This window comes from Sparus aurata, chromosome 22 (assembly GCF_900880675.1).
Source record: "Sparus aurata chromosome 22, fSpaAur1.1, whole genome shotgun sequence".
Taxonomy (NCBI): Eukaryota; Metazoa; Chordata; class Actinopteri; order Spariformes; family Sparidae; genus Sparus; species Sparus aurata.
The window spans coordinates 25,484,190-25,507,811 of NC_044208.1; the positions used below are offsets into that span (position 1 = coordinate 25,484,190).

Consider the following 23,622-nt stretch of genomic DNA (forward strand, 5'->3'; position numbering starts at 1 on the left):
TTCTGACACAGCTCCCTCATTCTTCCACTAGGAAAGGAAGCATAAAAGTGTCACATTCGTTTTCAGCATGACATTTTCAGAGGGTCTTGATATCGTGTGTTTTACGCTTTGAAATTGAAAAAATAACAGCTGCTAACCACTACTATGGCTCTGTTATAAAGCCTCAGTACTTTTGTGAACAGGATGAAATGTGTTGTAGCACCAGCTGAAGTCCTTTCTCTGGACTCATTAGCCCCTTTTAGATAGAAAAGGTGACACATTTGCAGCAAGGTAAAGGCTGCAATGTGCTGCCTTGTCTTTCTAAAAGGGAGGTGTAGTATTACTTCTTTTCCAAAAAGCCGCCACTTGGCCGCCACTGGGGTAGATATAAACATGTGACGTGAAGCATGAAGTTGGCCGTGAACAGTGAATCAGGTCGAATTTGTCTTCAAATTAAGAGCTTTACATTGCACCCCATTGGAGTTTAGAAGTAGGTTCTTAGCGGGGGGCTTTTAATTTGAAAGTAGCGACTGTTCGTAGCTTGCCGCCACAACAACAAGCGGACAACGGAGACAGCTACAGAGACTGAGGAGACTCTAGCACCTCCCGGATCTCAGCGGCTTTCCAGTTGCTCATCTTGACGTCCGCGGATGAAGTGATGGACTGACTGCTGTGATCAGCTGTTTCCTGGTTTTAAAACTCCACAGCCGGGAAGTGCGCGTCATCGACACCTCCGCCCATCTCACTCAATTGCCGGCACATTGATCGGATTTAGATAGCAATGGAGGTGGAAATAACTGTGCCCACCAAGGCATCATATTGGTGGACCAAATCAGACCCCCAATTTGCCGCCTTCTATCTAAATCCGCAGACCTAACCGCAAAAAGGATGGCCAGATGGGCGGCTTGCTGCCCAGTATAAACACGGCTATTGATTCTTGATTATCAAATGTAAAGACTAGTAATTTTTGTTAGTCGTCTCTAATAGCTAACTCTGTGACCGGCTCTGTTGCTGTTGGTCGGATAAAACATTTGAAGTCTCACAAGACTCTGGAAAACTATTAAACTGATTTGATTACATTATATTACATTAACTCAGTGGAAACTTTCCTTTGAAGAAGCACATGATCTGCAGCCCCATATCATATTATACCACAAACAACTGATTAAGTAAAAACTGGCAGATTACTTAATTGCTTCATGATGAAAATAATCATTTGCTCCGGTGTGCTGTAAAGCACGGAGAGCTGGCATCAGTGTCCAGACAGGTTTGTATTTGGATTATTTTTGATCAGATGGGTCCTAATTTATTGCATTTTAATGTATTTTGGAAAAAGCAGCAAAAATGGCCATCAATAAAGGATCATATAAGAAAAACAAAGGAGCATTAACTACCAAAGTAAGAACAATTGGTGGTTAAATCAAAGACATGAATTTGTGATTAGTAATTATTCATCTGTAGATAGATTTAGCACTTTTAAACCATAAAGGATTCAGTTATGATATAAAACCAAGACAACAAAAAGATGCTAGAACCAGAGAATCTCTGGCATTTTTGCTTCACACAGTGTCCTAACTTCCAGCAGCGCGAGCAAAAGTCAGCTTGCATAATCAGCTTGATTTCACTGCGCAGGTACACGATGTACCTGCAAGAAGTGTTGCTGATCGGACAGATGCACAGTCCGTATTCTTAATAGGAAGGAAAGGTCCCATTTGCTTTTTGTTAAGTTAACGTCGTCTTGTTTTCTGCTTTGCGGTTGTGGTTTTATGTTTTGCCGTTGTGATCTCCTTGTTGTTGTGTTTTCACATTTGTTAATGTGATTTCCAGTTTGCAGATGTGTTTTTCTATTTGCCTTTCTGGAAGCAATTTGCGCAATACCATCTCCTTTTACTGCAAAACTCTAAATAAGGTGCCAGCTGGTGGGAAGTTTCTGGTCGGAAAAACACACAGTCTCTCCCTTCTGTTGTCTATTTTGTGTCTCATTTAAACACAACTGTACGACACTCCAGCACACAGCTGAGAGGCAAATGAATGCAAATTTAAATGGCTTCAGTGTGGACAGCAAGTATCCGACATTGTGTTGTATACTTGAACCTTCGCAGCTTCGTACTCCTGGTGCAAAATCAAAACATGATGCCTTCAATCTCTCTACTCCTCACACTCATTCCCTCTCTCTGTCTCTCTTACAACTGCCTTCAGAGGGACTCATTATAATTGATTGTCCTCCTAAAGTCTCCCTTTACATTAAGCTGCTCATCTCTCAAACCATCAGTGCTCATTTGTGCAATTGCCATTCTTAAGGATTAGTTCATTAATACGCTGCAAAAACACTAACGGCCTCGAGTCCACTTTTTCAACACAGTGCCACGACACTAATCTACAGCCTCATCAGTGAGAGCCCGGCGCGCTGCCAACATCCATCTGACTATCGTAAATCTCATAGGTTAGCACTGATCCCTGCATGTCAGCCTGTAAGCGGGGATCAACTATTTTTTCTCTTTGACTACAGGGGGGGTAATGTGTCGCTGAGCGGCAGGTGAGCGCGGGGTTTGAATCGCAATTAAGTCTCTCTGGGACGCTGCTGGCATATGCTAAGTTGTTACGTCTACACGTCAAGCTCATGAATGCGTCAATACATCACCGAAAATGACTCTACATAAGCTCACACACAGCTCAGATGTACTTTGACGGCTATAAATGTCGGGCATCACAATGTACAATATGCCACCGACAGCACAAGCAGTCGGATGCACCAGAATACTCATCATAGATGTTTATAGATGATGTATTTAGGGTGAGATTTTAATTTAAACTCACGTGCCGGCACTAATAACGAGACTACAGTGTATATTCCAGCCTCACACTGTCAGTGAACTCGTGTTACCTCCTGTTTCCATTCCTTTCACAGCTATTCATCTTGTCATGCGGGGAGTGTGCTTGTGGCTGAGCCCAGGGTCACACAAAAGGCCTTGCCCGCTCGCACGTCGATAGATCTGAAGGGCTGTGATTGTTGCGGCTGGAGCACACACTGTGACCCCGGCCTTCATCGATACGCACCAGACTGCACCGACGATGGAAATAAACACCGCCACAGCGAGGGCCCGGGGACCCTCGAAGCGCCCTCAGAAAACAGCATTCCTCACTTCTGCGGTGGCTCATTTTCTTTTGATGTCGGCTTTAGTTTAGTGTTATGGCATCAAACAACGTTCGACTCGGGATCTGGCTCCGAATTTTGGTTAGAATAAAAAAGAAGTTTGGTTGTGTGCTGCTCTGCCATTTCCCAAAAATAAATGCCAGGAACATCGCTGCTGTACGCCTGTTTTATGATTCACCCTTTTAACTATGTAATCACTGCCTCAAACACAACCATAACACAGCCGCTTTGAATATGCATTGAACGAGGGCAGATCTAAAGCCCACAGTAGCCTGCTGAGTACTCGGAGGAGCTGTTTAGCACTAACTGCTGAGGGAGATGGAGCTTTAGCCGACTTTGTTGGCCAGACAGAGCGGTGGTGATAATGGCCTGCTGGCCTCTCCCGGATCCTGTTACACTGCTGGGGACACACAAGCTGCTCTGTATTTAGCAGCAGCCCTCTCTTCTGTGAGCTCGGACTGTAACGGAGCTCGCGGCCACTTCCTCTCGCCTCACAATAAAAGTCTGAAGGAGCAAATAGCCCAGGAGGAAATGAACATCCAAGCCTTGATTCTGCCGCCGACCTCAGTCCGATTATTACTTTATTTATTCACTATAAAGTCAACATGGACTGGAGAACATAAAGCAGCAAAGGAACCTGCTTCCTTATTTTTTTTAAAATGAAGCGTTGAGTTGATTTACAGTGACTAGAATAAACCGTCCGTCTTTTAAAATTAGCACCATCATTCTTTTGATATTTTAACTGCACACCGTAGCAGCATGATTATGGTCGTTTTCCAGTAATTTCCATGTGTTTCTCTGCTGATAACAGTGGCTGCATCAGTCCAGACGGTCCAGATCTTTGTAGACTCTCCTCTTTGATGACACTCCAGAAACCAAATTGGTCCAGGGCTGAAACTACCCATTATTTTCATTGCTGACCAATCTGTCGAAATATTTTCACCAATTTATCAATTATTTGTTGTCAATATAATGTCAGAAAAATGTCAGTGTTTCCTTTACGCCCAACAGGACGTCCTCAACAGATATTCATATTCCAGACTGCAACCAAAATAAAAATGCTATGGTGAGCATAACTCCTCTGCCTGTGTGTTACGATATGAGAGTCAGTCAGCGGTGCCTCTGTCTGATCATGCATGTACAGATGGATAAGCTACATGATCCTCGTGTCTTGTTTCACATGTACACAGCAAAGTAAACACAGAGCACATGGCGGACTCACGCTGGGGTAAGATAAGGATATCCGAAATATCAGACAACTGTCTGCACATTCTGGCCCCCTGCAGCATAGCAGCCTCTCCACTTGATGTCTTACCTCCATATTAAAAATGGAACCATATAAAAAAAAACACTGAATCTTTAAGGTTTCCCGTTTTTAAAAATGTATATTACAAGACTGAATTACACAGCTCAGTCGTCAAAGAGACGCACAGAAAAAGCATGTAACTCTGTCCGTCAGTCACCTACAGTAAGGAGCACGGTGAGAGGCTGATTACATTTTCCTCTTGCCAGTATTGCTACAAAAGAACAATTGAGACAGAGCGCTTCCAGAAAGCAGAGGGACGTCCTGACAACATGCCCCTCGCAGAGCGGAAGGAGGCCGAAAGGAGGAGCATCCGAACACAGACACGTGGAAAGTGAGTTGCGAGGTGAAGTGCACACAAGGGGTCGCAGATGTGGTCGGCTTTGGCTGTTTGGCTGGTGCCGCGGAGAGAGAACATGCTGTGCAGGAACAAGCTAATCTGCTGATTTAATAAAGAGACGAAATAAATGGGTGGTTTGGAACAGCGGGGTCTGACCGGGGGCCTTAACGCGTGTAAAACAATAAACATATTCAAAGGAAAATGAGTTGGTGTCAGTGTAGACTCAGTCGTCTGGGTTGATTTATCTACAATCTCCATTTTTTTTTTTTTTTTTACCATACTGCATAGAAGGTATGAATAAATGCATACGCACTACATCTCATCTAACTGGAATAGGCTCCAATAAATAAAAGGCGGTATTACATTGGCTACCGATAGCAATGGAAGGCCAATTTCCGTGAAATGTCAGGCGGCTCTCGAATGAGTAATCTTCCCTACGTGTCTCTCCGCAGATGAAGACGTTTTTGTGAGACCTGATGAGAGTCTGTTAATTATTCCTGTCATATTTAAAGCTGGGATTTGTTATATTTGGGAAACCAGCAGAAGCAAGCTAAATTTTGAGCGTATCAAACTTAAAATAAAATTCCACCGCTTCCCTTCAGGTCTCCCTCCAAAGTCGCTGTGACGTCAGCTGCCAATCAGCGACCAAATGAATCTGTCGTTGCCGCAGCAGCTCGTTCTTCGAATCAGAGGCTGCGTACTGTGAGTGCAGATCATCTTTGTCATCGCTAACCATATCCAGCTACCTCACTCCCATGCTATTAAGTTAGCATGTTAGTATTTGGACATTTCTGCAGCACTTTCAGCACCATTCTCGTGCCACTAGCTCGCTGATAGCTTTGGCAATATATCCGTCTAACTTTGTGGAAGACGTGTGTGTGGGCAGGCGGTGTGAAGGCAGACAGGCCGTTCAATTATTTCATAAAATAAAAGATTGGATGGGCTTACAAGCCTGCGAGAGCTACACACGCCTCTTTGTTTTGTTTTTGCCAGAGACTTTGATTTATTGATTGCTTTCTACAAACATAACAAAAGTTGCCTCTAAAATAAAATTACAAACTACTTGCTACGAGACCGCGAGGATGATAAAAATGCCGCTGTTCGAAAAAATAAAAACACAACCACAGACAACAAAAACAAAACAAAAAAAAAATCCATGTTCTCTTCTTGTGATGGAGTTTGTTGATGCCGCTGCCAAAATGAAAGACTCCAATTTTTATTGCCACAGCAGTTTGAACCTTGGTAACCATAGAAGCGTGTTAAAAGTATTTCAATCTAAATTTAGAAAAATGCTTTTGGGAGCTTCGGCTCTCTGTTCTCTCCGTGTTGAATATGGGTAACCCACTAGCTATTTGCGAGTATATCAAGCGGATTGATTATTAGCGCTGTGCTTTGCTCAACAGACCCAAGGGTGTGTGATTTATTTCTGGAGCCACCCGTCAAACAAAAGGTTGCCTCTTGTCATTCTGACAAGCGGCCAATCTAATCAGTCTGAATGATGATGGGGTAGACACATGCTAATTATCATCATCATCCTGAGCGCGGAGGAACAAAGGACATTGCCTTTGTCGTGCTTTGTTATCCTCCACGGCGGCAAGGTTGTTTGTGCTCCCGTGTGGGCATCGTGTTGTAAGGGTACGCGATGTACAAACGATAGCGAGCGCTCCTCTCGATCGGATGTGTTCCTGTTTTGTTTGCGTGTGTGTCTCCACAGTGAAAATGTATGATTCACAACCGAGTGCGTGGAGCCCGGGGGCCCGGGTGACACAAGTTCACCTAGGGCAGACGAGCCCAAGATCACAGCGGCGTGCTACAAATCTTAACGACGCTCCGACAGATGCTGCTCAAAAACAATATGAAGTAACACAACTGAAGCAGGAAGAAGAGCTCGAAACGACCAAAAAGCGAAGAGAAACCACCCTTCACCATCTGGAGCCCATTTTTCGAGCCAGTCTGTCGAGAATGTTTGTATCTAGGTTTGACAATATTGGGCTGAGACGCGGTACTCTTCGTTGAGTCGCACATCGAAAGCACTTCTGAAGCTTTTTACAGACATGTCGCCCGAGTCCAACATCTCTCGTCTTGTCGGTTAAGTGTGCCGGTTTCCTGCAATTTGCATGAATGAATGAACGCTGCTCAGGGAGCTCTTGAGTGAGAGCAGAAGGAGCGGCACAAGCTTTAAAGAGCAGAGAGCGTATAAATATAAAATCAACAGCAGCAACAACAAGACAATAAAAAACAAGAGTGTGACGAACGAATGTTGATAGGAGATAAAGGAACTCTTCTGTCGATTCAGTTTCCTCTTCCTCTTACCCTCTCATGTACTTAGACGCAACCACAGGACAGAGAGATCTGATGGAATGTATTGATTGGTATTGGTTTCAATAATTTATTCGAATCTATTCTAAATGTTACTTTGCTGTGACAGTCAGTATGGTGTATATCTGAGCTTGATGCTTGTATGGTAGTTAGTCCAGGTATGAAATTAACGATTATTTTCCGTCATAGATGAATCGATTAATTGTTTCGTCTCTAGAGCTCAAAGTGTCTTCAAATTGCTTCTTTTGATCAATCAACAGCTCAAAAACCAACAAAGCTTCATTTACTATCTTTAATAACAAAGGACAGCAGCACATCCCTTCTTTTACGAACCAATATTTGACATCTAAGCTTGAAAATTGATCGCAGCAATTAAAGGGGCACTAGGTACCGTAGTTGAAGCTGGGTGCAGAGTGAAACAGCGTAAAATTATGTTTTCCTTTAAGGTCATTTTATTTTTCTCAGCCATGAAAATGAAGAGAGTTTAGTTGTTTGTTTTGGCATTAAAAAAAATCTGTCAGTGAAAATCTTTGTCTCCTGATTAAAACCACTTCCCCAAAACTACACAAAACTAATCGCACTTAACATGAATAAGAATCTCACAAGTACCCACTAATGTCAGATTTCTTCACTTATCTAAACCATAACTTTGTGTTCTGCAAAAGCAATGCCATCATCTTCGGGCGTTTCTGTCGGACTGGAAGGAAAACAAGTCTTCTCTCTCATGATGAGGTTAACAGCACATTGATCCACCATTCTGACACGATCCTCAAGAAGTGTGAAGGAGGAATGCTTGAGAAGCGCACCGTGAAAAGTGCTGTCCACTTTTAGAAACCGCTGCCTGGTTGTGATCTGTGCTTCTCGCCTTGACATCTTCCTCTGACCTCACATCATCTCCGTGTCCTTCCGCCCTTCCCCTTTAGCCGACCTTACATAAAAAAATACTCCCCCCCTCACCGGTTGCTTTTCCTTCTCCCCTCTCTCCCCAACATTCTTCATCACTCCCACCCTTCCTCTCTCTCCTCTTCCCTCCCTTCCTCTCCTCATCTCATCAGCTCTTCAGACACTGTGTCTGACCGGTGCTCCCATTACAGAGCCCAGGGTGCATCACCGCTCCATCTCCGAGTAATGGATTTCCAATGCTTCGACCATCTTACCTGTCACGTGGTCGTGTCTCCTCCCTGGTCGACATCACTCTCTTAGCTGTTTAGAAATGCATGAACCCTCCTCAGTGTTATTGTTGTGCTCATTCCGTCATTACTCACTCCCCAGACGGAGCAGCGGTGCGCGACCCCCACTCGCCTCCCCTGCTGCACCGAGTCAAACGGATGGAGGCTGCCGCTGCTCTGTAACAGCAGCTCATCACGAGACGGAGTGGATCCAAGAGATGTATGAAATCGAGTCATAATATGGGGATTATAGTGAGAAAGTGGGTAAGAACAGAGGGGTTGCCGCTCCACTCATTGCTCGGGGAATGGGAATTTAACTCCGACAACTGAGTTTTGAGCCAAATTCTCGACAGTTGCGGCGTGCCAGACTGAAGGATGTGTGTGCAAATTCCTCTCTCGTCGTTCACAATCAACAGCATTTTAATTAGCTGTGAAAATGCAATTTGGATACCCCGGACCTGCTCGCCTTCCTGGGAAATCATCCATGCACTGCGACTGTGAGGGTTTGAATTCCAATCATGTTTGTCGACGTGGAGGATCATTTGATTCTGCACTTTCTCGCTTCTGCCGTCACGTCGCTGCCCAAACATTACACGATGAGTTGTGAACACACATTGATACAGTCGCATACTTATATCGCTTTCATGCTCGACAAAAAAAAAAAACCTTAACACCCACTAACATCTGGCTTTTGTCTTCAGTTGTCTTCAAGGGTAAAATTGACATTCATTCCCCGGTCGAATCAGCTTCAGCTCTAAGTGGCAGCGATGGAAACATGACACACTGCTTTTTCTCCCAGTTTTTCAGCTCGATGATGTGACACGCAACCTGGTCGATGGCCCTGCAATTCAGAATCTGACGCTGCAGGTAACCCTCTAGTGTCAATTATTGGAGCGTCCCTCTAGTGCAGTCGTGGCGAGGACGAGACAATACACCATTCTGTGTCATGCTGTGTTTGTCTTCACATGTAAAAGACTGACGCTAAATGGGAAGGTAGAGCGTCGCAGCTTGAAACTTAAGTTTGCAGGATTTGACGATCTGGGAGTGAGAACTTATTGACGTCTTGAGGGTGACGTGTAAATAGTTCTGTTCAGGCAGCGCTCGATCATCGTTCAGTCAACGTTTAGTTTGAAAGAGACACTCATTGACCAACATTAACCAGTGTAACAGTATCACTTGCTTCATCGCTGCTTTCAACTGTTCCCTTTCTGATGCATTCTAGTTAACTAAAATAACTAAAAACATGATGTTCTGAATGTCCTGTAAGAGGGAATTACGCCTCCCATACGAACAACTACACCCATGTCCATTAGTACAAATCTTGCAGGTTAATGCCTATCATTACAACCACCTGAAACGATTTTAATCCTGTCCGTAATAACAGAGTTCTTGGCTGGAAGGATGCAGACAGTGTCTGATTCATGGCTGGGCTCACACCCACTCATGACTTTTGTTTCTGTGCAAAAATAAACACTGACAAATCATATCATCGCCAAAAAAAAATGCCCTCCTCTGTCCTTTCAGTACATTGTTCATCGTGTCTCCAGAGCCTCAACAGACAAAATCAAGAACAATACTCAGACTGTTGTTCATGATTCAATGCCGAATATAAAAACCGACAAAAAAACAGGCTAAGGCATCTAAATGAATGTCTTTTTAAATGTATATCCAAGCTCACGGGCTGGGCAAGTAAATTTAAATCATTGAATTGTGGGCTTACCTTTGGGGTTTTGGTGCACTTTCCATTTCTTGCGTCTTTTATGTACGCTATATCCAGAAGGTCTGTATCCTGTAGACAAGAAAAAGCAAAGCTAAATCAGTGTCAATGTCAAAACAAGCGCTAATTCAAAGGCTTCAAAGTCAGTTTCGGACACAAAGACATTCTGTGCCCAAGGGTGCTGTTCGGGATTGACGGCAAAACATTTCAGGGACCCTTTCCCGCATCCAGACGTGCCACCTCTGACTGAAGGCCTGGTGTGTTTGTGTTTGACCATCCGACGCGCATTAGCCTCGATACTGGATGCCAAGTGGGAGTCACTCATTGCCGATAGATGCAACCTTAACGAGCGTCATTGAAGTGTCTTTCACAAATTAGAACAAACGTGTGAACTTCCCGCGTCCCGTGTTCCTCTGTAAATTAGCATTTTACAAGCACATACACTCGAAATAGGTTTTTGGAGGATTTTCTAATAAAATCTGACACCGGTCTGGTGTGACACGCCATAAAAAAGGGTGTAGATTGTGTTTCATGGCGGATCCTCGGCTGCAGCACACACACCACTGGAGTCACTGCTGGCAGGGGAAAACAACACTCCTTGGATGCGAAACACTCCACTCATACACCATGTCCTGCCTGCCGCAGCTTGGCTTGAGTCAGCTGTGTGAGTGGTATCCAACTGGCACCGAGATGTAACATGGCACCCTAATGAAGACAGCCGTGAAAACACCATGAATGTCAACATTATGATTCAAACCGAAAGAAAAGTTAAGCACGGCTCCCTGTAACAGCATGTTAAGTCGACGGAAACGTCGGCTCCACCGGTGATTCATTATTGATACGGCCGCGTGGGAAGCCATGTCAGAGCATCTTGTTCCATCTCCGGCCTTTCTTATCCCGCTACTGTGATGCAGAGATAACGCTGGACGGGATTCAAGATAAAGTATAGACGTCGTGAAGAAATGTGCACATGGAAACCTTCCCGCTAGATTTCAATTTCAGATTTCAACCATATGAACTTGGCACTGTATCCATCACGGATGTGCATCCCATCTACTCGTCCCTCTGTCTAACTATACTTCCACCGGCGTATCGATTAAATGTTTCATACTTATTCGCAAGCCCATTGTCCTTTAAATGCAGTTAGTGGTGAATACACACAGAATGCTTTTGTACAGAGGGCCCCTGCTGCCTTACTTCAGTCACCACATGCCTTTATCAGTCCGGATTATCGCTCTCTCCATCTTCCTGAGAGGGAGCCAGGACATGAGGTGGAAAATTAACCAGAGTGAACTGTGTGTCCACTCAGCATTATCTGGGGAGACAAGGACCGGCGGGGGCCTGACTCAATCTCCAGCCACAATGCCGCTATCTGTCCATCTCAAGGCCATGAGGTCTGTGGAAAATTGCACCCGGCCAGTCTTCCCTTATCTACAAATCCATACCCACCTTAGAGTTCTCCGGAGATTATTTCGTAGTCTAATTACTAAATATGATGCTAGTATAGGGTTATATAGGGGCGGACAAATATAATATCACGTTCTATCTAATTGTGATCATGATTGAAACTGCAATGTTTTTTTCCTACATTTTGAAATACAATAACAACCTTTTTTGGTACAACCTCTTCACCATCTATGCTAATAGCAATAACTCATGTTGCATTGTTTACAATATGTAAGCCATGGTAGAAATGCGTAAAGTAGCTGACTACATCACCTATGAAGAAGATCGATCGATTACAATCTTAAACTGTCAGGTCATCTAATCCTAAATGTATATTAGGTCGGCTCCAGCTGCAAGACGTCTCACTTCTCCCGAACTTCTGTTATCAACCCTGGAGAAAATTAAGTGTCTGGTTCAGATTGTTATTCATGATAATGTGTATTGTCTTCTGGATGTAGTCGGCTGAGCTATCTGATCTGCTGCTTTTTACTGTTACCTGTTTTTTCCAGCTCGTCTGTGATGAAGAATGTGACACACCAGAAAATAAAAAAAACATAAAGATGAACTCATCAGGGGGAAATGGGAAAGCAGTCAATTTGCCTATTTGTAGAGGGTTTACTCGGTCTAAAGAACCTGCATATAAGCGGTAATTCCGGTGTAAAACGGGATTAGTTGCAGACGATTATACACTAATGAAAGCAGAATTATGGATGTTATTTTCAATCTTTGCCCCGACAGCAAATCCACCGCACTGGATCCAAACCACTGGACACTATAGGTCTTAAAGAATTGTTGCCACTCTGCTACAGTGCATGCACAGTCACTGTCTGTCTCCATGTAAGAGGCGGAAATTAAAGCACTCTATTGTATGGCGGTAATCCGCAAGGACAAGTTATTCCCTTTCTGCAGTGCGTAGCATCAATTAGTCTGTCCCTGTTTGCACAGAGAGAGCCTGTGAGTCAAAGGTTAACGCCTACATCGGCTCAGCAAATGCCTGACTTTGAAGTCTCTTTAGAGAGATGGAGCTCCGCATGGGGGCCTGGTGGAACAGCGGGGCTCCAGGAAGCAGCCCTGTGATGGGCTACTTTTTTCTGCCCTCTAGCCCTGCACCGTTAACACAGCTCTAAGCTGGTCCAGAGTCACTGGTTAAGTGTTAACCTACAGAGCCGGCTCATTAAAGGTAAAGCTTACTGCCTGCATGGGTGACAAGCCGCTAAAACAGTGTGCGACTCAGACGTTACACGTGTAGCCGTTAACAACCGCGTCAGCATCCTTTTGCTGTGTGCAGGGGGCTTGCTCGTTGTGCAGATGTAAATAAGACTTGATGTCAGTGACGTTTTATTAATATCGACTTGGATTTAGAATTGCAGACGCTGCACAGTTTGTTAATCAAAGCGCTTTCTTTCTGTCTAGCAGTCCGGCCATAACTTCTCTCTTTTATCTCCCTATGACACGTGTTCTTTATCTCTTCATTTCTGCCATCCCTCTTTATTCACCACGCTGACCCTCGCTCTTTCTTTCTCTCTCTCATTTTCCCCTCCCTCTCTCAGGGCGTTGTGTGCATCATAGCAGCGCACAGCCATCCTGAGCCCATTGAGACCCACGGCACGTCCAGGAAGCAAGCAGGGCCAGCAGGAGAGAAACTACAGATATTAATGAACATGCTTAACATGCGCTGGCCCCGGGCTGTGTTTTCTGTTTGTCTGTGTCTCTGCCGTCTTGTCGCCGTTCATGCGACATCTGCAACACGCTGCCTTCCTCCTTAAATTAAAGCCATTCCTTTTCCAAAGCAGCTAGTTAGGTTGGTGGTGTTTGCACGAAACTTTGCAGGCGAAATTCATCAATGATCCGTGAGTCATTTTGTTGTCAAATGTGCATCGTGCTTCAGGCGCTCTGTATATATCAATTCTGAAGAACACTGCGTTTACCAGCTTATGAAATGTGATATACAAATTGACTTGAGGCTAAGCGGGGAAAAAAACATCAGTTACAATGTGCTTTGAATAAATTACAGAGTATCTACAATGGGGTTCTCTGCAGAATCTGGGCAGGTTGGATGGTTTTCCTAACATAGTGTTCTGTTGCCCTTTGAAGCAACAATGTTTCGCAGCTTTAGTGGTACACGCGGGGGAGGGGGTGAGAGAAAAGGCGAGAGGATGTTAAGGAAACACGGAATGGGCGGGAGGGATGGAGCAAAAGGATAAGTGCAAGTGGGGAGACTGAAAGCCACAGGTTAGCTTGCTCATTTACCGGGAGCGCACTTGACAACCTCTGGCTTCAAAATGGATGTGCACACCGCAGGACTCAGGGCCTCTGCTGAGCAACCGAGAAGGAGAAGGGGGGGAAGGAGGGAGGGGAGAGGTGAATACGCACAGGGCCGATGAACGAGGGGGAGACGTTTGAGACGGGACCGTTTTTGTCTGTTGAACGGGGGCCGGCACATTCACGCCTTCATTTGTGAAGGACGGAATTTTAAGCAGCGCTCCATCATGACAACAATAGCGACGTCCAGCAGTACAACAGTGTTATTTTTTCGGAATAATGAAAAGCTAAACAAAATAGATGAAACTGATCATTAATCAGCGCGGTCGCCAGGACAAAATGTTGGCAGTTGACGCTCTTGGAAACCGCGGATGTGTTCATCTTCGCACATGTCACAGGCCACATTTCTGCAAAATATCGTGACACAATCACAGTTTCAGCTATGTTAGAAGGTTGTCAAGCCAGTGGACACAGTTTGAGAGTGCATTTTACTATATTCTCACAAAACCATGAGACATCTCCAGCCTGTTTATTGCATCAAAACGTGTTTTTTCCAGCCACAATGTGATCTTTTCTTAACCCCAACCAAGTGGATTTTGTGCCTAAAATTACCCGGAGCATGAGCAGAGCGCTGTCACGAGACAAAATAAAAAACGGAACCTCAAGAAACGACACGTTTATCCGTGGTTTGCAGATACAGTATGAACACTTCCAATTTCCAACAAATGCTTGTTATTGGATTATTGTGTCGCATTAATCCGATAACAAGCATTTAATCGTAAATTCCATCGTGTGATTTTTCATCAACAACCCTTCACGTCATGGTTTGTTCACAGTGGCTTTCCCATAAAGATTAACTATATCAGCTTGACTCAGGTTGACTTTGCATCTCCATTACAACACGTCTACTCACATGAAAGCGTATTTAACTGATGACATGCTAGTCTTGAGTCGATAACGTGCAAAAGCATCAAGTTGTTTTAGGCTGCGAGGGTGCAAAAAAAAAAAAATCTGATTTCCTATAAATTCCTCACAAAAAGGAGGCCCCATTAATTCTGCTGCAAATGATTTTTCCTCCACAAAGCACGGAGGCTAGAATACTGTTGGAGATGAGCTGTTTGCAGAGCTGCAGAAGGACTAAGGAGTCCTGACAGGCTATGCACACGCAGACTATACTGGTATAACGTGTCAAAAGGCCTCTAACCCATTGACCTAAAAAGGACTAATATGTATCCCAGGACTCTTTGAACTCTGCATAACTCAGAATGCAAAAGAGGTAAAAAAAAGATGAAATAGATGAGAAATTTGGGGTTTTATGTGATGCAAGAAAGTGTTGCGCAACAAATTAGACTGCTGCTTTCTCAACGAACAAGTGTTTTTAAAAAGGCCCACTGAGTCCGGGTCGGGGCCGTCTGGGCGTGGACGTGTTCCGCTGACTAACAACCGGGCAATACTTATGTTGAACAAAACGCACTAAAGCCACGCAGCTGCTGTTCCTGTCCCTGTAAGTGGCCTTTCAAGCGCCACTCTGCCGCCAGGGAACATGTACTGTTACGGACGAAAATGCTGCTTGGAGAGCTGTGCTTGAAGTCGCTGGAGTGTCACATCCACTCTGCTGCGCCACTCTTGGGCTCCTATAGAGCGACTGTAACAGCCCCACTGTGATAAAGTCACAAACCTCCTCACCTGAAGTGGATGACTGAGGAGAGAGAGAGAGAGAGAGATGCTGACAGTCAGACAAAAGAGGAGAAAGCTTGTATGTGGGAGGAAAATGACTTTGTGGGCATGTTGTACATGCGTGCAGACCTCGCACTGTGGTTTCCTAAAAACTCGGAGGCGGCCCCATTAGGTTTCAAGTCATCTCCATCGATTAAATGCTTTATTAGGCAGAGAAAAAAAGCGTAGAGTGACGGCAAAAGTGGGAGAGACATGAGGTACGGCATGCGACAAAAAGCCTTGAGCCAAATTGGAGTCTGGCATTGCCACGAGGCTGCCTGAGGGCCTATTTAAACTGAGCAGCTAATTCACTCTGTTTTTCTCATCCATCCACCCTGTTCCACGTCTCCAGCTCTCCCCCGTCATTCTCTGCAGCATAGAAAAAAAAAAATGAAATATAATCTCCAGACAAATCAATGCTCTGTCAAAAGTGACCAACAAAGGATATTTTCTCTTCGCGATGTGAATGAAATGAATTGAAAGAGCATCCGCCTCACCGCCGTTGTGGATTTTTTTCCTCAATGGCTACTGGTGGTACGAAGGCAGACCGCAGATCGGTAAAAATGGATTTTAAACCTGCTCGAGCGGCGAAACCTTCACGTGTAATTTTTCATAAACCACGCACGGCTCCATTACCCCCTTAAAATACGACGACGTCACGATAGGATCTAATCACCAAAGACAATTCCCATTTCTCATCTTTACTGCGCAGCATGATCTGTCTGCAGCCCGCCACTCCGTGCGCTTAATACTGTAAATAGCTGCTGCGTTGGTCCCTTAATAACTCGTTCACTGCCAATAAACATCACTAAATATATATACCTTCCCCTGTTGCAACCTGCAAGTCATGTCCCATGTGCTTTACTGTAAAATCGTATCGGTCGTGGGTTGCCATTTCAATCCTCTTAAACACCAATTACAACATGGGCTGCTGAGCCAAGTTTCCACTGACTCAATGTTGGTTTTTGAAATGCAGCTGCAGACCTCCTCAGATTCTATAGCACGTAATGTAATGCAGGGGAGGATTGTGTGTAAACAAGCTGGAGAGATTGTGGACGGATCCTCTTACGGAATGTAGGATTATTATTATTTTTTTTTATACACCTTAAGGGAATTTAATTATTCCGTCAGCTCAGAATCAGGATGAGTTTATTCAACGGGCATGCCTCGAAATATGATAAGATTTATATTACGGCTGCACTGATTCCACTAAACGCTCGTTATTATTCCGGAGGGTTGAATGAGGCTATAGTGCATCGGGTATACTTAAGTCATAAAAACGTGAGTTGAGCTGTAAATAAGTGACAGTTTGAGTTTATGGTCAGACAGACGGAGAGAGGACGCAGGGATTAAAGGTCGGAGGGAGTGAGGGGGGAAAAAGTAGGAAAGGGGGCAAGGAAGGAGTGAAGGGAGTAGAAAACCCACTGAGGCCGAGCGAGGAGGACCGTGGCTGAGGGTGATAGCGGCTATCAGCCGCCGACACGCTCCGCAAAACAACCGCTGCTGAGATAAAGGCCGCAGGAAGCTTTGTTCTATACATCAGCGCTCACATTCTTGCTTTCACACACACCAGGTGACACACACACACACACACACACACACACACTCATAAACACACTTCCATAGGCAGAAACTCCAACTCCTCTCCTATCATCAATCTGCAGCGTCTGCTGTGCTCAGTCATTATAAACACTGAAGGACTGAGTGATGATGTGATGACCGGCTCTTTGGCTCACGCCGGTCGCCATATTCCTCAGGGCGTGCTAGACCAATCAAAGCCCGGACACACACGTGCAAACACACACACACACACACACACACACAGGCTCGCTGGCACAGTGACGGATGGAGTGCAGTGAGGGATACTGGAGGGAGTGTACTCCTCTCTGATAGATAGCAGAACTGAGTGGGATGACAGAGAAAGCAGAGCTGCTTCCCTCATCTGTCCATCATCCTCTGTTGTTCTCTCTCACTCCGTCTTTGTTACGCTTCTGGCCGGATTCTCTCGCTCCCCCCTTCCTCCTCCTTCCCTCGCTAGCTCTGTCCCCTCTTGTCCGTCTTGTCTTGGACATGCGCCTCTCCGTCTCACGCGTCTCACCTATCCTCTCCCTGGATATGTGCCTCCCTCCCTCCCTCCCTCCCTTCCTCCTCCTCATCCTCGCTCCCTCCCTCTGTCTTCTTGACAGCAGCTCTCGTGTCGATGGATGACGGTTCACATCTCGTCTGGTCTGATCCCCCACCAGCACACACACGCAAAACCAACCCCCCCCCATTCCTGTCTCCATCTTCTCCCACCCTCGCTTCTCCAAACCATTTAAATCTGCTCCTCTATCTGCGTGGCTCCCTCCAGGCACGCCATGGACGGCTATTATCTGCAACAGTGGAACATCTGAGATCCCCTTCAGAGGCCTGCTGCGAGCGACACACACTTGCACGCACGCAGCAAAGAATAAACACTCGCACAAAAGCGTAAAATCCCCACAAAAGGATGAATGAAAGCAATTAAAAGGCCAGACGTGACGCAAACGCACACTGGAGTGCATACACACAAACACACACGCAACTTTTCAATGTCAAATACTGTTTTCATTCGATTATATAAAAAAAAAAAAATACTGTTTCCTCCGGGTCTCTGTGTGAAAATATCCCTCCATTCTTCCTCAACTCACCGTGTCTCTGCACGTTATAATACAAATTGAATTCTCGGCATTGGAGCAGCGGCCGAAAGGTACATTCAAACATTTCTCCGCATTGAAGTCTATAGGCTGCAAGTGATCAGCGCGCCTGTGTGTGTGCTCTCCACTGAAGTCCTTTGAGAATCACTGCCAGTGGCAGATACAGCGCAGCGCTGGCTCTCATCTTTCACATCACCTCATTTGGACACCTCCTAAGTGCAATCCGTGGGGCTCTTTGAAGTCAGGACAAAGCGGTCGGCGAAGAGAAATGCGTTTTTCACTTTTCTTTCTGCAGGCAAAGCTCTCTGTCTCTCCCTCTCTCTCTCTCTGTGTCTGCATCTCTTCTCCTTCCAAGATCCTTCTTTAAACACTCTCTGGTTGTGCTTCCTTCTCCTTCCACACAGCACTGTCTCTAACTGGAGCAGTGCAAGTAAACAGTGAATACAGTGAAGGGAGGCTGAGGGAGAGGAAACTAAAAACAATCAAATGTGTGATGTAACACTGCTTGTAAATGAGATACTAATTATCTTTAACATTTCTGTACTGCGGCTTCTTGATCACCACACACCACAGATACCACACGCTCTTACCAACACATCATGATGAACCCCAGTTAGTCTAGACTAACCCTGGCCACAACTCATCCTACTCGTAAGCCTTCAAAATGTATGTAAAGGACTTCATTTTAACCAGCTTTTCCAGAAGAAATGTGGGAGAAGTCGTGGACAACCTGAGACGCGATGCAAACTCAGTCGTATCATCTAGAAAGATCTGCTAAAGGCGGTTCAGCCTGCGAACACACGGCTGAGTTCTTACAAACTAATAAACCACCAGTCACAAATGACACGATCACAGTTTTTCATCTTTAACTGGTTGACAGGCAAACAAAGGCATTCACAGTATCATGTGTTTTTTTTGTACTCATGTGTATTGTAACTGTAGATTGCTATTTGGTATATTGTCACCTGCTTGTCATTGTTTGGGAATTTACTCAAGTTGCTTCCTGTTATCCTCATGTGTCTTGTTCTGGTTCAGACTTCCTGTCTTGCCGCATTTTCTGATTGCTCTATTAGTTTCACCTGTCCCTTCCTTCCATAGTGTCTTTAAATCTGTGTTTTCTCTCTCTCTCTCTCTCTCTGTCTCTCTTCTTTGAGTTTCACTGCGGTAGTTTTCTGTTCCCGGATCCTGTTCTCTCCTTGTGTTTTTTCCCGCGTTCAGCGTACCAGCATGTTAATATGCGTTGTCCCTATCAAATAAATTTAAAAAAGAAAAGGCTCGGCTGTAATTACATCCTCCCCAAACAAGAAGAACGAAGGCATTTAACAAGTTCCACCTGCGATCTGACGATTGCTTTCACACAAGTCGTCTCGCCCGTCGCGACGTGATAACTTTCGCATTAGCGCGGGCTCAGACGAGAGAGCTGCCAACTGGTCAACACCAACGTCTCTGCTTCCGCTGTCAGTCAAACTGCATTCAGATCAGCTGTTCCACCTCAGCGACGGCGGCATCGCGTCGAGAAGAAAACACATAAATCAGCCAGAGAATTAGTCTATCAGTCATGCCAATGTATCTGTCAGGCTCTTCTCACAATCCAATCAGAAGACAAATGACTTCTTATTCTCTTTTTAAAATCTGTGTGTTGTATGTTGGCAGGTCGTAGATGTGTTTGATACAGATGCAAAGACAACACGAGCATCGGGAGAGCGTAATGAGCCGGCGGGGAAAACCAGTGTGAAAGGTTTCACCTTCGCTCTCACTTCGACTCGTCTGCTAATGTACCGATGAAACTAATTCTCCATGTCCCCCTCCTTCTCTCCTCTAATGGGCGATTGGTGTTGTTCCTCGTCGTGAAACTCTCTCGAGGAAGGCTCTCGGAGAGGAGCTGAGATTTTAAGTATTGCAGCCTGCCGCGCTTCTTGACTTGCCCCAGAGCACCTCCAAGCAGTTTAAATGTGATGCCTTCTTATCATTCCACCAAATTGAATTGACTTTAGTTGGGGAAAGAAAGGCGGCTGACCCACATTTGTGACACACTTAGTTGCTGGAGCGGAAATGGAACAGGGAGAGGACGAGGGGCGTCGGAGGGAAATTCGGGGGGGATGGACGACAAAGTGATTGCTTGGCAGAAAAAGCATTATTTAGCAGTTAAAAAAAAAAAACATTGGGGTGACGGGTCGTGTCTGCAATGTAAAATGCTGCCTCGGTAGACAAAATGGCCCAGTAAAGCATTTACAGAGTCTCTCGAAGAAGGTCGTGGCTCAAAATGGAGTTCCCTCTGTGGTGACGAATGTAATTTCTTGCACTATATTTGGTTTTTGAAAAGGTTTCTTTTAAATCTCTTCCTCAGTTTGTACATGCGTCTATGTGGAGATGTTACTAATCCACAATTAAGGCCGAAATGAGTCCCTTTGTACTGTTGCAGCCAGATAACTGCAACAGTACAAAGGAATTCAACTTAAAACGAAAAAGCAGCAGGGTGGCATGAAAACCCAGAAACCCCTCACCGGTGGGAATTACATGGCTCTGAAGCATCAGATCTAATTTATTTATCACGATTAGTCCGTATCAAAGCAATCAATAAGACAGAGTCGGTCCGAGAGAGCCAGTCTGAATACAAGGCAAGTGTAAGTTGGGGTTTCTGAGAGTGAACACAAGATATGCAGCCCTTCCTAACAGGCTTGTAAATGATTAACAACGCCAGTCTACGGGAAAAAAAAAGAAAAAAAAGTACTCTTTGGTCTCTGTGATTATCTGTCCCATTGACCACTCTACATCTGTCTCTTTGAAATGAAGTTAAAACCCTCTTCTGAGCAATTGGTCATTGGTTTATGTGCAGGAAGCGCTGGAAATTATTGGAAAGCAAAAATGCCTGTAATTGCCTTATTAGCAAATGGGACTTGAGTGTGAGCCATCCACTGCCCTGATTCCTCCAGCAAAATGAAATTAAACAAAATTTATCGAGGGCTTTCAGTGAATATGGAGAACAAAAAAAAACCTAGCTTGAAACATTAGAGAGGCAAAGGGGGAAAAAAGAGGAAGAGAGTGGGGGGAGGGGGGGGGGGAGGAAAAGACAAATGATGGCTCTTTATATATTAACTGGGCTAATAAATTAATGCAGAGTGCTTGTGTGCAGTGTTATGAGAGTGAATAAGCATGATGTGAGACAAAAAAAAAAAAAGAAAAGAAATGGACGCTTTAAGAAGCCTGTCATGTGGTTTCCTCATTAGCGTCTGCGATACTAGCGGGCCACTTGAAGTCTCTTTCTGCATTCCTGAACAGGAAACCGATAATCTTGTTGACTGCTCGACAATCTACACACTGATAAAATGTTCTATATTTCCTGTATTTGGCAAGAATGCAGCATGACGAAAGCAAAGCGTCTTGATAACGCTTGATCGCCTGGAGGTCTGTCAAACTCGGTGCATTTGTGCGCTTTTTACTTTGAGATCTTAACGTTCTGTTTTCTCTCACTTTGAAGAGCAGAAAAGGAGCGAGTGCTTTTAGTTAATCGCCCCTCTATTCAGAGTGTTTCATGGCTGTTTCTCGATGTAATATTCTGCTCCTTTGTGTTGTCTGTTAATGACTTGCTAACAGGATGTTTTCTTTAACTTTTAACATCAGCCTACCCCACCGCGAAGATGAAAAATAGCAATTGTTGCCAGTGTTGACATGAAAGAGCGGAAGCGCTTTGTGCTCGCACTCTTAAATAACAAAAAGAATGATCGGCGGATTTGCCATCAAAGCTAACTTTGTGCCTTTCGTGGATTTTGCGACGTTCCTCAGAGGAGAAAAGAGAGGAATAATTGAAGACGCGCGACTCTGACTTCAATATTCTTTTAATTTCGGTTCTCATCCTTCAGTTCTCAGCGACGACGTAGATGAAAAGAGGAGAGAAAAACAGAATGAGAGAGCTTCATGACTGGTTGAACTTCTGACCCGCGCATGACAGTCGAAGATTAGAGAGCCAGAAATGAAGGAGAAGCCAAACTGTTTGACAAAAGAGAGGTGTATTCTCTCACTTTTAAGCCTTTGAATCAAACTGCACGAACTCTCACGAAGTCCTCTTTCATCTTGCTGAGTTTGTTTAACCGTGATCAGATAAAAGTAGTAAAGCAAGATGTTCACGACAATTCTCAGTCATCCAGCTGTATCGCAGCCAACTGGACGCGTTTCAGGCTTCTTCAGTTCTAACTAACTGGAGGAGGAGGCCTACGACATTACTCATCACCCAACTACAATGCAGTGCTGAGTTCCCTCCCAAGACAGCTTAACGGCAATTCACACCTGGGCTCATCTAGTTTTATCAACTCACACGAAGGCCGGTTGGGTCAACGACCCACGAGTGGCCCTAACGACTCTGGACCTCTCTGAACGACTCCGCGAGGACACTCCCACGCAGAGTTTACAAGCCTGCAACTCCCCTCCGGTTAATTAGAAGCGAAGAAGCCTCTTGGACGAGAGGAGAAACGTCTTCAAGAAACTGAAACGAGTCCAGTTGCCTACGATACAGCACTTAGAAGAGTAAAGTAAGAATCAAACAGGGAGCACTGAGCAGTGGTGGAGGAGGTGTACAGATCATTTACTTAAGCATAAGTACTGATACCACAAAGTAAAAAGTCCTGCATTTAAAATGTTAATGTGTACTGCAGTGGAGTAGAAATAGAAAGTGTTATGAGAGTTTCAGTGGGACTGGTAGCATAATACCGTCTCCTGTGTTTAAACGATTGATTATTGAATCGAGGGGCAGCGGTGTAGCTAAGCCTTTAGGACTGTTTCATTAAGCATGAAGTTCCTGGGTTATAAATATCTTCCTTTCTACGTGGAGTTTGGGTAATTCTCTCTTCGCCTGATTTTCTACCAGTTAATAGTCAGTTAAAGTAAGTGAGCTGAACTGTAAAAACCGAACTTACCCATCGGTGTGAAGTTGCGTATCTCTTCTTGTCTTTAAAAACCCGCTATTGAGAATGAGCCGAAGCTTTCAGCGATGCCGTTTGGTCACACAATTCCAACATTTCATTTTATCCCCTCAAATCTGGCAACCTAAAACTCTGTGGCACATTTTGATTTGGTGGGAGGGGACGGGGCTGGACTGAGGATTACAAGTTACAGTCGTTTTTTTCCCCCCTCCTTTTTCTGCAGCACAACAAACCAAACACGAGGAGGTTGCGCTCCCTCTAAGCTTCCCCTCGTCAAAGCCCGGGATGAAACAGGAAGGAAGAGTGTTCTCTTATTGAGAGCTCGTCTACAGTGGGACTTCAAAGTCTGTTGGCTGAATGCCTTTATTTGAAAGGGCTCCCTGAGGAAAGCAGCCACCTGGCTTGGTACAGCGATGGCAGTCAAATAACAGCAGCAGGGGGGTTTTTTGAGTACTTTGCAGCATCAGAAAACAAGCTGCATGGATTGGATTGTCATGGCAACTGGGCTGGGTTAGAAAGCGTTTGAAGTGGATGGAAGGGAACGGCAGAAGAAACGAGAAGGAGAGAGTCGCGGCCTGTCTCTCCGCGCACCGGTTGACTCATAAAATAACGCAGCCCTCACAAAT

General features: G+C 44.9%; 1 protein-coding gene across 3 annotated transcripts in view; it reads right to left on the minus strand.

The window, feature by feature from the left end:
* plcb1l (phospholipase C beta 1-like) overlaps nucleotides 1-23,622 on the minus strand; it is a 113,360-nt gene that overhangs the window by 70,440 nt on the left and 19,298 nt on the right. For all 3 annotated transcript variants that reach the window (XR_003982468.1, XM_030405813.1, XM_030405812.1), the window contains exon 3: nucleotides 9,985-10,053. Coding sequence is in view for 2 of the 3 variants with exons in the window: in XM_030405813.1 (XP_030261673.1) it covers nucleotides 9,985-10,053 (69 nt within the window). In the remaining variant the exon portion in view is untranslated. The remainder of the gene's footprint in view (nucleotides 1-9,984; nucleotides 10,054-23,622) is intronic.